The 14192-nt window shown below is 43.2% G+C and overlaps 1 protein-coding gene across 2 annotated transcripts in view; it reads left to right on the forward strand.

The window, feature by feature from the left end:
- itga5 (integrin, alpha 5 (fibronectin receptor, alpha polypeptide)) overlaps positions 1-14192 on the forward strand; it is a 55669-nt gene that overhangs the window by 37060 nt on the left and 4417 nt on the right. The window contains exons 20-29 of one of the 2 annotated variants that reach the window (XM_074642804.1): positions 2581-2731; positions 2824-2916; positions 5090-5169; positions 5298-5378; positions 5486-5591; positions 5929-6087; positions 6705-6812; positions 13139-13252; positions 13825-13926; positions 14015-14137. In XM_074642804.1, coding sequence (XP_074498905.1) covers positions 2581-2731; positions 2824-2916; positions 5090-5169; positions 5298-5378; positions 5486-5591; positions 5929-6087; positions 6705-6812; positions 13139-13252; positions 13825-13926; positions 14015-14137 — 1117 coding nt within the window. Of the gene's footprint in view, positions 1-2580; positions 2732-2823; positions 2917-5089; positions 5170-5297; positions 5379-5485; positions 5592-5928; positions 6088-6171; positions 6813-13138; positions 13253-13824; positions 13927-14014; positions 14138-14192 lie in introns of those variants that run through there. The other variant, XM_074642805.1, reaches the window with a different exon arrangement.

Genomic DNA, 14192 nt, shown 5'->3' on the forward strand with positions numbered 1-14192 from the left:
CAACACAAAACTATGACAGATATTGTCCAGAAACCCTCACAGGTACTGCATTTAGCATAAAACAATATGCTCAAATCATAACATGGCATATTGCAGCCCAACAGGCAACAACAGCTGTGATTATCATAAAGTGGGCATGTCTGTAAAGGGGAGACTCGTGGGTACCCATAGAACCCATTTACATTCACATATCTGGAGGTCAGATGTCAAGGGACCCTTTTGAAAATGGCCAAGCCGGTTTTTCCTCGCCAAAAATTAGTGCAAGTTTGGAGCGTTATTTAGCCTCCTTCACGACAAGCTAGTATGACATGGTTGGTACCAATGCCTCTTTATACTTTCTAGTTTCATATGTTGCCAGTATCTTCATTTTAGCTCAAGCCCAACAAGCCTGTATGCTGATTGGAGCATATTGTTTTATGCTAAATGCAGTACCTGTGAGGGTTTCTGGACAATATCTGTCATTGTTTTGTGTTGTTAATTGATTTACAATAATAAATATATACATGCATTTGCATAAAGAATGCATTTTTGCCCCTCCCATGTTGATAAGAGGATTAAATACTTGACGATTAACAGCCCTAGTTACAACGAATTTCCGTTAACGCGTTATTATCGCGTGAACTTTGACAGCCCTAATTAGACTGTGATGGGTAATGCATGGTAAACTGTGAACACTGAACTCTTCACCTCCACTGTGCAAATGGGGAGTGTAAATACAGCTGTTTTTGTTGTTCCACTGCTTTGTTTAGTTTAGCATAGCAGAGAGGGACTGTTAATAGTGTGTTGCAGTAGAGTTGGGGTACGCTGTCCTCTGAAAACAGTAAGCAGCTCTGCTCTACAGGTGCTATGGCAAACAGTGAAGGAGACATGAAAGGGGAAAGTATGGGAGCCGTGTGGCAAGTCCCAACATCGCCTTATGTTCTGAAGCCGTCAGGAGGAGCACCCTGCCTTCCTTCCACACTTTGATTCAAGAAATCTGTTAGCAGTTTTCTCAAAAATAACAGCCTCCCCGATAACTCCCTTCCCCGCTCTGTCATTTCAATTTCACATTCCTATATTTATCTTCCATCTGCCTCCATTTCTTTCGATGTATGGCTGATCCATCACACATGGAACAACCTGCTGTGAGTGCTTCGCTCCGTCCAAGTGCGACCTCAGGAAACTGAGCCGTAGAAAGTGTGATTGGAGCAATTTAAGATAATAGCTCGATGTTTTTGTCTGCTCTGTTGTAAATGAAGTAGTAAGAGGGGTTGATGGGACGGCTGTGATTTAGTGGAATTTCAGATCTAAAAAAAGTATCCATCATTCCTGCTAATGTTGTTTCTTCTACTCCGCTGCCAAAGCACATAACATGTCCGACCTCGCAGGGAAGCTTTAAGGTTTTCTGGCGTTTTCTTATTTTGAGCCTTTTGTTTGGTTTAAAAAGCACAATGCCAGTCAGAGTCAGACTCCGGTCGACTCGCAGGCTGGCCGAGGACCAGCTTCAGAAATCTTCTCCTCTCTTTCTCTCCTGCTCTGCTTTATGAGAGCGGGCTGTAATTAAAAGCGTCTGTGTGGCCCTCCAAATGGAATTTCTCATTGTTCTTAGCTGTGGGGAGAGGTGGAGGGAGCGAGAGGAAGCAAGGGAGGGGGGAGTTGTTTAACAGTCCTACTCTGTGTTATTAAGCATGTATGACTTTATGACCACGTCAGAAAAGTTTCCATTTAATGGTGGGGCTTTGTGAGATGAATCTAAATCGATGTGAGGTTTTTTTTCTTAACAAAAAAGGATATGCCAAACACAAAGCCTGAAAATGTATTCATTAAAGCAACAGCAATTTATTGCCCACTCTACTAGCAGCAGACACAAACAAAGAATGTCCTTTTCTTACAACAGCGTAACACAACTTTATCCATATATATATATATATATATATAAATATATATATATATATATATATAGAGAGAGAGAGAGAGAGAGAGAGAGGTAGACCAGGGTAAGACTTACAAGGATTTACATACACAAATTGTTTTCACTGTTAGTATGACAATCATATGGAGGGTGGTCCTTTAGTTTGAACAAAAAACAACATACTTTTTTTGTAATATGTGAGAGAAGGATTTTTGAGTTAAGACGCCCCCACTAGGCATAAATTTTATGATTTTTTAAATGTAAATGCAATCGCCAGAATAAAAAAGCTAACGTATGCTATTAACGAACTATACCATGGTCACATGAGCGCGAGTATACACAACATATGGTAATATTGGGTAAAAAATCCAGCCCCTCATTTTATACTGTATATACGGTTATGCTCGCTCTCCACCTCCTTACACTCATATATTGAGTGTAATTAATTTGCCAAAAAAGAGACATATTTAAAAATGAATTCAGTCATCTAGCATTATTATTTTTTAAATGTTTCTATAGATATCACGATAATAGTGTTCTAATAAATTCTAAAGCGTCTTGAGATAACTTCTGTTATGATTTTAGGGGGGTCTTACCCTAGTCTACCCATATATATTTCAGTCATGACACCATTTAACCTGACCTTTGACCCTATTAGTGATCACCCTTTTCTTTGCTTGGGTCCTCAGGAACAGGAAGGAAGTCTACCTGGGCGATGACAACCAGTTGACCTTGACTTTCAACGCCAGGAATGAGGGCGAGGGAGGGGCGTACGAGGCTGAGCTGTATGTGGTGCTGCCCCCTGAAGCAGACTACAGCGGAATCGCACGCAACAATGAGGTGACTAGAAAAGGATCACAGCCGTCTGTCTTTTTCTTGATGATTGTCCTTTACTGTGGTTCCACTAAATCCTCCGTCGTCTTGTTCCTCAGAGCCTGACCCAGCTGACCTGCAGCTATGAGACAGAGAACCAAACTCGATACCTCAGCTGTGATTTGGGCAACCCGATGAAGTCTGGAACCAGTGTAAGGACACTGCTGTCTTTTGACAGTATTTTTCCCTTTTTCGCTCTGTGCCTGATGAGTGTCCCGCTCTTTGCAGGAAAACAAGTTGCATGACATCCCCAGGTTGGGTGTGAACAGCACAGGAAAAGTCACAGTGTGTTAGAAAATGTTGTGACAGGAAGTACTGTGCCCCCTCAGCGCCCTGCTGGGTAGAGTTCCCCTTTTTAATGATGGAGCCACAAGCTGGCATGCTTTTAATATGTCTGTAGAGGAAGACTGTCAACTACATGTTAACTGGAAGAGATAGACAAAACCTTTCAAAACGATTTGTTGAATATGCTCACTTGTTCTTTTGGAAGGTCTCCGATTGCAGCATTATTGATCTGATAAGGTAGCTCTTTGAAAGGTAGACGCAGAGGGACTTTATGAACCAGCTTGTGTGGAAAACAAATGGATCTGAAATTATAGATAAAGGAAGAAACTCTCGGCCACATTTTGGACCTGCCCACGTGTAATGCATCTGTGTGCTGAATAGACGAGGATTCTATTGACCGACACACCCAAGAAAATCCCATATCTATCAGATGGATGAGATGAGTACAGTAGAGAGGGTTTTCCCGCCCGTTTTTGTGAATAGTGGGGGGGACAATGTTTGAAATTGGTCCAGCATTGAGGGAGAACACTGCAGACAGCAGCAGCTAAACAGGCTGGAATGGAATCACTCGGGGCAACTCCTCACCGTCAGTGTACGGCCACTAAACGTGATTCTTTTTGCCACTGACAGGCTCAGATTGTTATAAGTGTCTGACTACATTGTAGAAAGGACCCAACAGAGAAATTAAACCTTTTTCTTACTTTTAAACTTTAAACTTCATTATATTCGTCATATACGTACAGGTAGATACATGAAATTTGACGTCTGCATTTAACCCATCCTTAGGAGCAGTGGGCTGCTGTAAAGCCACCTCGGGGTTCAATGTGTTGCTCAAGGAAACTTCAGTCTTGTTCTAAAATCTTGCGTCGTATCCACATTGTGGAAATCAGCTAAGTATTGAGCCATGACATTGAAAATCTTTTAGATAACATTAAGCTACACTTTCTGTAGTCTAACACAACAAAATGACAACACCGGTGTCCCATGTCCCGTGGCACTCCTCTCTCCACTCTCGTCTTCCAGCAACAAGTCACATGACACAGTAACAAACAGAAAGCAAAAGTTAACAAAAACATTTTATTTCTCTGTAGGGTCCTTTCCATAATGTTGTCAGATTTATAACAACAATCTGAGCCTGTCAGTGGCAAAGACAAGCCCTTTTAGTGGACGTACATTGAAGGTGAGGAGTTGCCTCGAGCGATTACATTCCAGCCCGTATAACGGCTGCCGTCTCTCAAGAGAGTGCTGCAGGGATGACGTATTTTTGTTGGCCAACCAGGAAGTTAACGTCGCCGACAAAAGCCAATGGGATTTTTTCATTGGATTTTGGATTATTGCAGAAAATAAGCTTTGTGGCAAACAAACGTTTATGATGCTTACACATTTTGTTCAGCAAAATAATCTCCACAAATGAACACCACTTTTATGATTGTGAATGCAATTGGCAGAAGTAAAAAGCTAACGTTAGGCTATAAACGAACGTATACGTACACAACGAGGCTGTAAAGGTGGACGTGTCGACATTTCGCCACTTGTTAGCAACCGCCTTTTTTAAGACACATAAAGGCTTCAGAATTCATGAGTGGGATATTTACTGACGTATTTTATAAGGTTAAAATCTCTTCAACTTGTGTTAACCACAGACCTTATTTCAGGCATCTAATTAAAAAAACATTCAAAAAAAACATTGACTTCCAGACGATAGAATCGGAAGTGCTAAAATGCTAACTCATTTCTGGGTTTTAGGACTCATCCCTGCACCACTCAATACTGGATCAATTTCAGAAATGATTGTCCCTTTTAGTCACTTAGACACAAAAAATGGGGGAAATAGGTTCCAGGTTGAAAAAACCCTGAAGATACCCTTTATCAGTGCTGTAAATAGAGTCTAGAAACGTCACGCAGACTTTAGTTTTAGTTAAGACAAGAAATGGTTACCCACCACTTCCTTCTCTGTTACTTGTGAGGTAGTAGGCTAATGGAATATATCATGTTTTGTGATTAAATGATGATTAATATGTTGTATCTTCCTCTCTGCAGCTGTGGGCAGGTCTACGCTTCACAGTGCCGCGGCTGAAGGACACGCACAAAACGGTTCAGTTTGAGCTGCAGATTCGCAGGTACAACTCGCTGTCAACACCCATCAGAGACTCTAACAGTTTATAGAAGAGAGTACGTGTGGCTCAGCACCACTGATACGGATGATGTCAGCTAATCAGAATCTTTTCCTCTCTCTCTGTTTCCACAGTAAAAATGAGAACAATTCCCACAGTGAGGTCGTATCTTACAAGCTGGAGGTGGTTGTTCAGGCTGATGTCATCCTCCAGGGGTGAGTCGAGCGTTAGGATCCCCTCATTTGAACTTTTGGAATTTCATTAAGTCTCTGCTGGTGCCTTCCCACGCATTTTCTCACATACCCCGCTTCTCTTTTTAAAGTGTGTCTCGACCAGATAAGGTCTTCTTCCCGCCGGCCAACTGGAAAGTGACCAAAAACTATGGGGTGGAGCAGGATGTCGGGCCTGCAGTTGAACACATCTATGAGGTAATCGCCGTGTTGTTAGCTGTGCACACTCATCGGGGCTGAGCAGATTGGGATGGAAAACAGATCCTACTGTTCATATGAATGAAGAAAAACGTACTCTAGATCACGCAGTTTTCCCAGGCTGTGCTGATCCACTTTTTGTGAGATTTAACAGCGATCTACTTTAGGTGACCTATTTGTAGATTAAGAAAATATGCCAAATATGAACGTTTCAGCGTGGGAAAACAAAAAATCTGTTGCAACCTCCCAGCTATACAACTAAAACTATCAAGCTGTTTTTGAAGTTTTCGAATACTTTGCATACTAAAGTTTTCCTTTTTCATTTCCTTTATTCCAGCTGGTGAACAATGGGCCCAGCCGGATCAGCCACACCCTGCTGGAGCTGCGCTGCCCCCTCAGCATCCAGGGTCAGACTCTGCTTTACCCTCTGGAGTTCTCCATCGAAGGCCCCATCAACTGCACCTCTGACAGAAACATGAACCACCTGGGCCTCAAAGTAAGTGTGCCGCATGCACGTGCGCACCTCTCAGGGGTCAAATGAGGCCAAATCAGACAGTGAACATCTCCATTTCCCACTCAGATGTATGATTAACAGTTGGGCAGTCCCGCTGGTCGGCCCACACCCACCTCCTCCTCCCAGCTTCTCAGCCCCACCCAGGACACACTTACCCCACCACCGCTTTGAAGTCCCGGCTCTTCCCATTGCTCAGAGCAGCTTGATGAACCACCTCACCCAGCGACTCACTCATCTTCGACATCCAGCGGCGCGCCCCCTGATACCAAGCATTTTGCATTTTGTGGGCGAAGCATTTCAGTGCAGTTGTTTGTGTTTACTTCCAAAGCTTCACACATATTGAGCAGGCTTGTGAGTGGTCATCTATCTTAGCTGTGTGATCTAATGTTTTTATTCCCTCCCTGGTGAATTGCTAAGTACTGTGTGTTGGAGGAGAGCTCACATGCTTCTGATTAATGACAAAAAGCCTCAGGGTCATGCTCACATTAGGTCTTATATTGACAGAAAGGGTGTGCTCTTCTGCCTATAGTGAGATCAGCGTCTGTATTGTCCTAATGGGTTGTGTGTGTGTGTGTGTGTGCTCTCTTCTCTGGCTTTAGCTCCAACACACGTCCACAGAACCACCCATCCTGGCACTGAAGGCCCACGAGCACCGCGTCGAGAGGAGGGACGTCCACAGGAACCAGCTCGCTCATTTGACTAACCTGGTAAGATGCTTAAAGGGGAATAGTCAAGTTCTATAAATGCAATGTATTGTATGCATGGATGATCATCATCAGGCCAAAAGGTGAAGTCTAAAGTAACCTGAAAGTGAGGAAATGAGGAGCTTGAGTTTAGAGTTTAGGGTTAATGTGGTTATGGAGTTAAAATGATTTTTGTGTCATTTACAGAGCAGGTCAGGACTCTGCATTGAATAAAAAACTGGTTTAAAGGTGCTGAATGTGAGATTGGGAGCATTTCTATTGTCTCTGCACGGCTCTCAACATGGCGACAGTTGACTTGGCGGTCATAGCTAATGGTGTTAACACCGCTAAAAGTGAAAACAAGGGCAACACAACAGACACAAAACAGCTGACAGAGCTGAGAGTGTTAACCTGGGAGGGAACCGGAGGGGGGTACTACACTTCCGCGGCAGCGAACGCAGCATTTGCGCCTACAGCGGGGGTCTTCAACACGTCGCTCGCGACCCGTTTCTGAGTCGCTCGCTAAAGGTTCAAAGAATATGTTAACTAATTTGATAAGTACTCTTGTACTCTCTACACAAACTGATTATCTGCCAATCAGCTGTCAATTAAACGCGTTACCCTGCTGTCAAGTTTGGTTACATCAGTGACGCCGTAACATTAGGAGATGTTAGCAGGCTAGCGAGCACACACCAGATTTGACAATGACCGGGGAGAATAGCCAGGCCAAGAAAAGGCAAAACACATCCTAAATTATTTTCATGAGGAATGGGAAACAGAGTTTTTTTTCACGAATGTGAATGACAAGTGTGTGCGTCTTATTTTCGGTGTGAGCGTGTCAGTCGGTAGAAGATGTAACGTCGAGCGCCACTTCACCAAATCCATGGCAACTTTTCACGGGATTTTCCGGCTGGTAGCAGTCTACCAACAGAGAAGGTAAAGGAGCTGAAAACAACGCTTAAAAGACGTCAGTCTCCGTTTACCAAACCGACGAAGAAGGCCAACGCTGCAGCAGAGGCTTCATTTAAAGTGGCGCACATCCTAACGAAGCACAAAAAAACCTTCATCAATCAAGGGAGGAAGATACCAGCCTGTTGTCTGATGCTGAGTAGCTACTTGATCTTGCATTCCTGACGGCTGTAACTGAGAAAGTGAATCACTTGAACCTACAGTTACAAGGTAAAGATAAAAACAGATGTGATATGATCAGCGCTGTTAAGGCGTTCAAAGCAAAACTGTCATTTTACATTCAGCAAGTGAAAAACAAAAAGTTTCAGCACTTCCCCTCAGTGTCAAAGATGTTGGAAAGCCATACAGGGGCAGTTGACGTTGTGAACGTACACAAGTACTGTGACCTACTGTCCACGCTTGGGCAGGAGTTTGCAGACAGATTCAGTGACTTTGAGAAACTTGTGACATTTATTGCCAACCCCTTCATGAAGGTGGACATAGGTGTCACAGCATTTCTGGAACCTAGTAGAGGCAGAAAACTATAAGAACCTTCACCAAGCAGCTCTGAAAATGTCTGCTCTGTTTGGGTCTACATAACGTTGTGAAGCAGCTTTTTCTGACATGAGTGTCATGAAATCTAAGTTCAGAACAAGACTAACAGATGAACATTTAAAGGTCCCCAGTGTGTCTACAGGCCACCATAGTGTCATAAAAGACCATCCTCTCTCTTTTTTTTCCTGCTCCATCTCTCAGAAAATGGGTCTAAAAAAACAGTGAGCAGCTTTTCCTTACTCCAGTCACGTCGGTGACGAATTTCATGCCATATTAGGATTTCCTGTAAGAACAACGGTTAGAACCTCCAGCTAGGTGACCCCGCCCACGGAGTGACTCTCTCCCGTCCGCCTCGTAACTATGAGCAGAGTCTGCTCCTACTTCTGTTAGTCTGCAAGAACCAGCAGAACAGGCTTCATGTACTCCCATCATCTGAGATAAATATAACATGTTCTTTCACAAAGACTTTATGTAATTACACTGTTTAAACAGCTGATATGAAACATTAATTTGATGTCATGCATGTAGAAGGGTACAGGTAGTAAATAGTGACTGTAAGCAACACAACACATTTCTGTTTCACAGTCAAACTTTATTTGAGTAGACAGATGACAATATTAATTATACACAGCATTTTTAATTCCACCTTCAGTTGTGTTGACATGGTACAGGAGAAAGTCTTTCAGCTACAGCAAACTAAGCTCCGGTGAGTGTAACGTTAACCGGCCTGTAGTCGTCATCATGACAACAGGTCATCTCACTAACTGTTAAAAAGACTGAATGCATGTAATCCATGCATGTGAACTACAAATGATGAAGGGAATGTGAAGGGAAGTGATGTGATGCAGTGATATGTGGACAGACAGAAAATAAGGACAAGTAGTTCTATGACATTAATCTGATGTGAATTTAATAGTGTGAGCTTGACACATTGAAAATGTAAAGAAATGCATACAGAAAAAAACACATGCACGTGCTGCTGAATTTAAGATGTTTTGATACAAAATGTGAGTGTTGGATATCAACATTTTCTAAATGTTCATACAAAAGAAGCTTATTCAGCTGGTTTGGGTGGAGCTGAACAATGTGAATAAATGTTACTAATATTATAAAATATGAGGAGCTCTCGGCCACTTTCATTTAGTCAAAGTAGCTCTTAGAGGAGAAAAAAGGTTGGAGACCACTGGGCTGCAGCCACGCTAGCAGCTCTGTGAGGCTTTGCTTTGAGCTAAATGCTAACGGCAGCATGCTAACATAGTCCCAGTGACAATGCTAACATGCTGATTAAGCTGGTATAAAGTTTTAAGGTGGTAATGCGAGATTGGGAGCATTTCTATTGCCTCCGCATGGTTCTCAACATGGCGACGACTGAGCCGGCGGCTCATAGCTAACGGTGCTTGCAGTGCTAACAGTGAAAATGAGTGCTACACTTCCGTGACTGCCGTCAGTCGGGACTGTATGAGCGCAGTGCAGAGTTGCGGCCGTGAGCTAGCCAGTAGGGCACAGCATGAACATGTACTAAAAGCCGGCCTGGCTACGTCAACAAAGCACGGTGAAGCTCGGATTACAACACACACAGAGGGAGAGCGACTTCATTCTCTGCTCAGGTACACATTACTCCTCTATATCTTTACATAGCAAATAGTTTGCCTTAAATTGCCTTAAGTTAAGTGTCTGGATCTGCTGTATTTTAGTGACTCTGGCCCTTGCTCTCTCTACATGAGGCTCCTGGGATTGGGTAATTAGATTATGATGTCATTAAAAGGGAGGGGTCAGAGGGCACAGGCTTGTCCCGTTGTGGTGATTAACATTAAAGAGCCTTTAGTAGTGGTGGAGGGGTGGAGAGGCCGATGGGACGTGGGAGGCTTTTTGTCAGTGATGCACTGGTTACTTCACAGACTGCTCTCTAATTTTGAGCTCTGGGTGCTGTGAGGCCCCTGAGCCCCCATACACTGGCCCTATTGATCCACCCAGCTGCAGGTAGCTTCTCTCCCTGCCTGTCTGTGGATACCTGCCTCCACCAAAGAGGTCTTTGTCTGTGTGCCTATCGCTCCTAACCGTGCTCGTTTATCAAGCATGTCCAATGACACCTTAGTATGAAGGACCCCATTCTCTTCTTTCCCGCATGTCTGCACTTCTTTTATTTATTTTTAAGCTGAGGAGGACAGACATCTCTGTCTCTTGATCAAAGTGTGTTAGTGTTTAGCAATGCTTGGGTGAAGCTGTCAGCCTAGGTCATAGTGTGAGAATTTAAAATGACCTGCTTGGTCTTTGAAGAGCTGAGCTATGCATAAAGAACAAAGGACTTTCTTTAATTGCACTAATAATCGAAAGGCATTTCATAATTACTACTTACATAATTCTTTTTTAAATTTCTGTTGCAGAACTCTCATATGTAGAAATGTGGATGTATTGGCTGTTCTGCAAGCCTAGATGTTTGGTACCACTTTCTAATATTAACTAATGCTTATTGATCAGTTATAAGCCATTCAAACTACTTTGGGGGTTGCCAGGTTGTGATTTCTCTGCCAGGTGTTCATCTGACAGCAGCACACTTGTCATTTTTAGTTTTTTAAAGGGATAGTTTGGGCGTTTTGAAGTGGGGTTGCACGAGGTATTTATCCATTGTCAGTGTACCTACAGTAGATGACGGTCGGCACACGCCCAGTTTGGAGAACTTACCGCACTGAACCAAAGCAATGTACTGCTGTGGACGGGGCCGGGAGCAAAGCGTTTTTTCAGCCCCCTAAAAAAAGACCCAGATAAAACAATCCATATCAGTTTAAGTGTACGCTATATTTGGAATATTTTAGGTAAAGCAGTGAAAATATTCTAAATATAGAGAACACTTAAATTGATATTGATTTTTTTAGGTGAGCCTTTCTTTTAGGTGGCTAAAACACGTTTTGCTGCCGGCCCCGTCCACAGCAGTACATTGCTTTGGTTCAGTGTGGTAACTCCTGTCTGCCTTTCCAAGCTGGGGGTGTACCAACCGTCATCCACTGTAGGTAATACACTGACTTTGGATAAGTATCATACTGTCCCACTTCAAAACACCCGAACTATCCCTTTAATTAATCAGGAAGGTCCTCTGATGGGCAGCTTCTGGAAAAGCCTGTAACTGTCGTCTTGAGGGTTTATTACAAAGTGTGCAACCCACTATTTATTTATTAGTGATTACTAACATTTATAAGTGTATAATTACCAAATGCAGTACCAACAGTGTGCAGCAGCTGTGTAGTGAGGCCAGTTATTTCATGAAGCTGTGGGAACAGCCTCCATGCCCCCAAGCTCCAGATCCTGCCCACATAATCCCACCAGGGAGGATATGTGGGCCTTGGGTCTGAGGCATCTTTGGCACTGGTCCACTTTCAAGTCATTTCCACAAACCTTTGTGGCCCCGGTGCCCTGGGGCATCGAGGAGGTCTACCAGGAGGAAGTGGACTGATACGCTCCCTGTCTGTCTGAATACCCTCATTAAGTCTGTCTAACACTGAGCCTGAGGGAACCAGGCGGGTGCTCTCTTCTCCTCCTGTGTTTGGCCTACTCGGTGTAACAAGTAAACTAATGCGCTCCCGCAGGAAACCCGCTGAAACCTCTCAATCTGGGGGTGGTCTAGCTGCAGCGCCGCCTCTAAAACACAGTGTGCATGTTGTAGAATGTTAAACGTGCTGAGCTGCATTATGGGGATCTAATTAAAATTGTATATTCTACAGTCTTGAGAAAAATGGGTCGGTTTTAGTGGTGGGGCAATAATGAGAGTGGCGCATGCTGCATTTTTACAGTCTCATGACATTCCTTCAGTTTAATTTGAAGCAGGCGTGGAATAGTGATCATAACATTGGGCTCTTTGTTATATTTATTCGACTTGCAGCATTAACATGGCTTTATTTGACCTTCCCAAATCTGTTCTACCAGTTTTCACTTTTACCTGTATGACTTTCAAAGGCGTTTACATCCTGTTGGAAGTTTTTTATCTATGCACAAGAATGACTTAAACAAAACTTATTTGCATTTAATTAATATCGCCTTAAAGCAGCAGTGAGTAGAATTGGGGAAATCTTTAAAAAAGTACTTTTTATCAAAAGGTCACTATATCCTGACAGTAATGCAAGAGACAGGTAATCTGAAAAAATCATGTTCCTCTGTGTCCTCTCCGGTGTCACAGACCGGAGGAAAACAACCAATCAGAGCAGAGCTGGAGCTTTGCCATCTCTGAGCAGCTGCCAATCACTGGCAAACTCTGATTAGACGGTCAAACTAGGCAGCGCTGATTAAATATGAATTAATATTCTGTTACTATAATGCCTATTTCTTCTGTAAAATGTTTCCAGAATCATCTTGTAGTGTACTGTTTAGCTGTAAAATTAGAAAGTTTGTGACCCGGCAGCCATGTTGAGATCAGTTGAGGAAATACCAAGCACCGCCCACCAGCCGGAGTACACTTTCTCATTTTACAGCTAAACAGTACACTACAAGATGTTCCTAAACACATTTTACCCGAATAATAGGCATTACAGTAACAGAATATTGATTCATATTTGATCAGCGCTGCCTAGTTTGACCGTTTGATCAGAGTTTGCGAGTGATTGACAGCTACCTCATTGAATGAACAGCCAATAGGAACGCTCTCTCTCTGAAATGACCTGTGATTGGTCAAAGTCTCCCGTCACGGGCTAGATGTTCTAAAGCCTGAAAACAGAGCCATGAGGAGGAGCAGAAGTCTAGTTTTCTCTCAGAACACTTGAATTACAATATGCTGAAAGGTTATTATGGATTTTTTGCCATATGATGCCAAAAATATTCTGCCTACTGCCACTTAAACTCCTTTGTTTCTCTTTCCGTAGTCCTGCTCTAATACGGAGTGCTGGGCGCTGCAGTGCACCGTGGGTCTGCTGGAGAAGGGGACTACTGCCATCCTCAAAGTGCGCTCCCGCATCTGGGCCGAGACCTTCATCGAGGTTTGTCAGAGATGAGCCTTGCCTTACAAACTCACTAGACATGTGCTGTACATGAGCACACCAGATGATAAAGGCATGGCAGAGGAAAAGGCTGTGCACTATTGGTCTTTTTCCACCAGTGCCTGTGTATTTTCTGATGTCAGGCTTTGGCAGGAAGTTAGAAGCCATTTTTCATTTAAGCATCAAAAAAAGAAAACACTGAGAGTGAAAACCACAAATGTGCAGCTGGCAAAGGTACACAGCTGCAGTAGTCAGTCTCACATATTGGTTTGTGCTGATTCTGAATCAGGTCTTAAGGCTGCCAGTATGTGCAGTTTCACATATTTGCCTCAACAAATGGGACAACAGTTGCTAACAAGAATCTAGATTATAGTTTGCATGCCATGTCAGACTATTTACCACCCCCAAGGCATATGTGTGAATGTATTGAAAATTCATTATCTGGTATCACAGCTTCTCATAGGATAGAAATGCAGAAGCATGCGGTCTCTGTCGCCACCTAGTGTACAACTGGTGGATTGCATTAATTTTGAATCAGATTTTTCAACTTGCGTTGTTGTCACTTCCTTCAGAGAGCTTACAAGCAGTATGTGCTGGAGTGCCTGGCCAGATACAGTGTGGAGAAGATGCCTTATGCCATCTTACCCAGACATGTTCCCAGTGGACACAAAAAGGTATTTAACATCTTTTTACATTCATTCTTTGTGCAGAAATATCATCTTCATTTTCTTTGTTGAATGAAACTGATGCTTTTGTCCTCAGGTGGTGACTCCAGTGGTGTGGAATAAGCCAGATATTGAGAACTCCGTTCCTCTGTGGATAATCATCTTGGCCATTCTGGCTGGTTTACTGCTTCTGGCTCTGCTCATCTACGTCCTATACAAGGTCGGTGCTGCTGTGAAACGAAGATTTAAAAATTCTCATAAACTAATTTGTTATG

Source organism: Sebastes fasciatus, chromosome 8 (assembly GCF_043250625.1).
Source record: "Sebastes fasciatus isolate fSebFas1 chromosome 8, fSebFas1.pri, whole genome shotgun sequence".
NCBI classification, from domain to species: Eukaryota; Metazoa; Chordata; class Actinopteri; order Perciformes; family Sebastidae; genus Sebastes; species Sebastes fasciatus.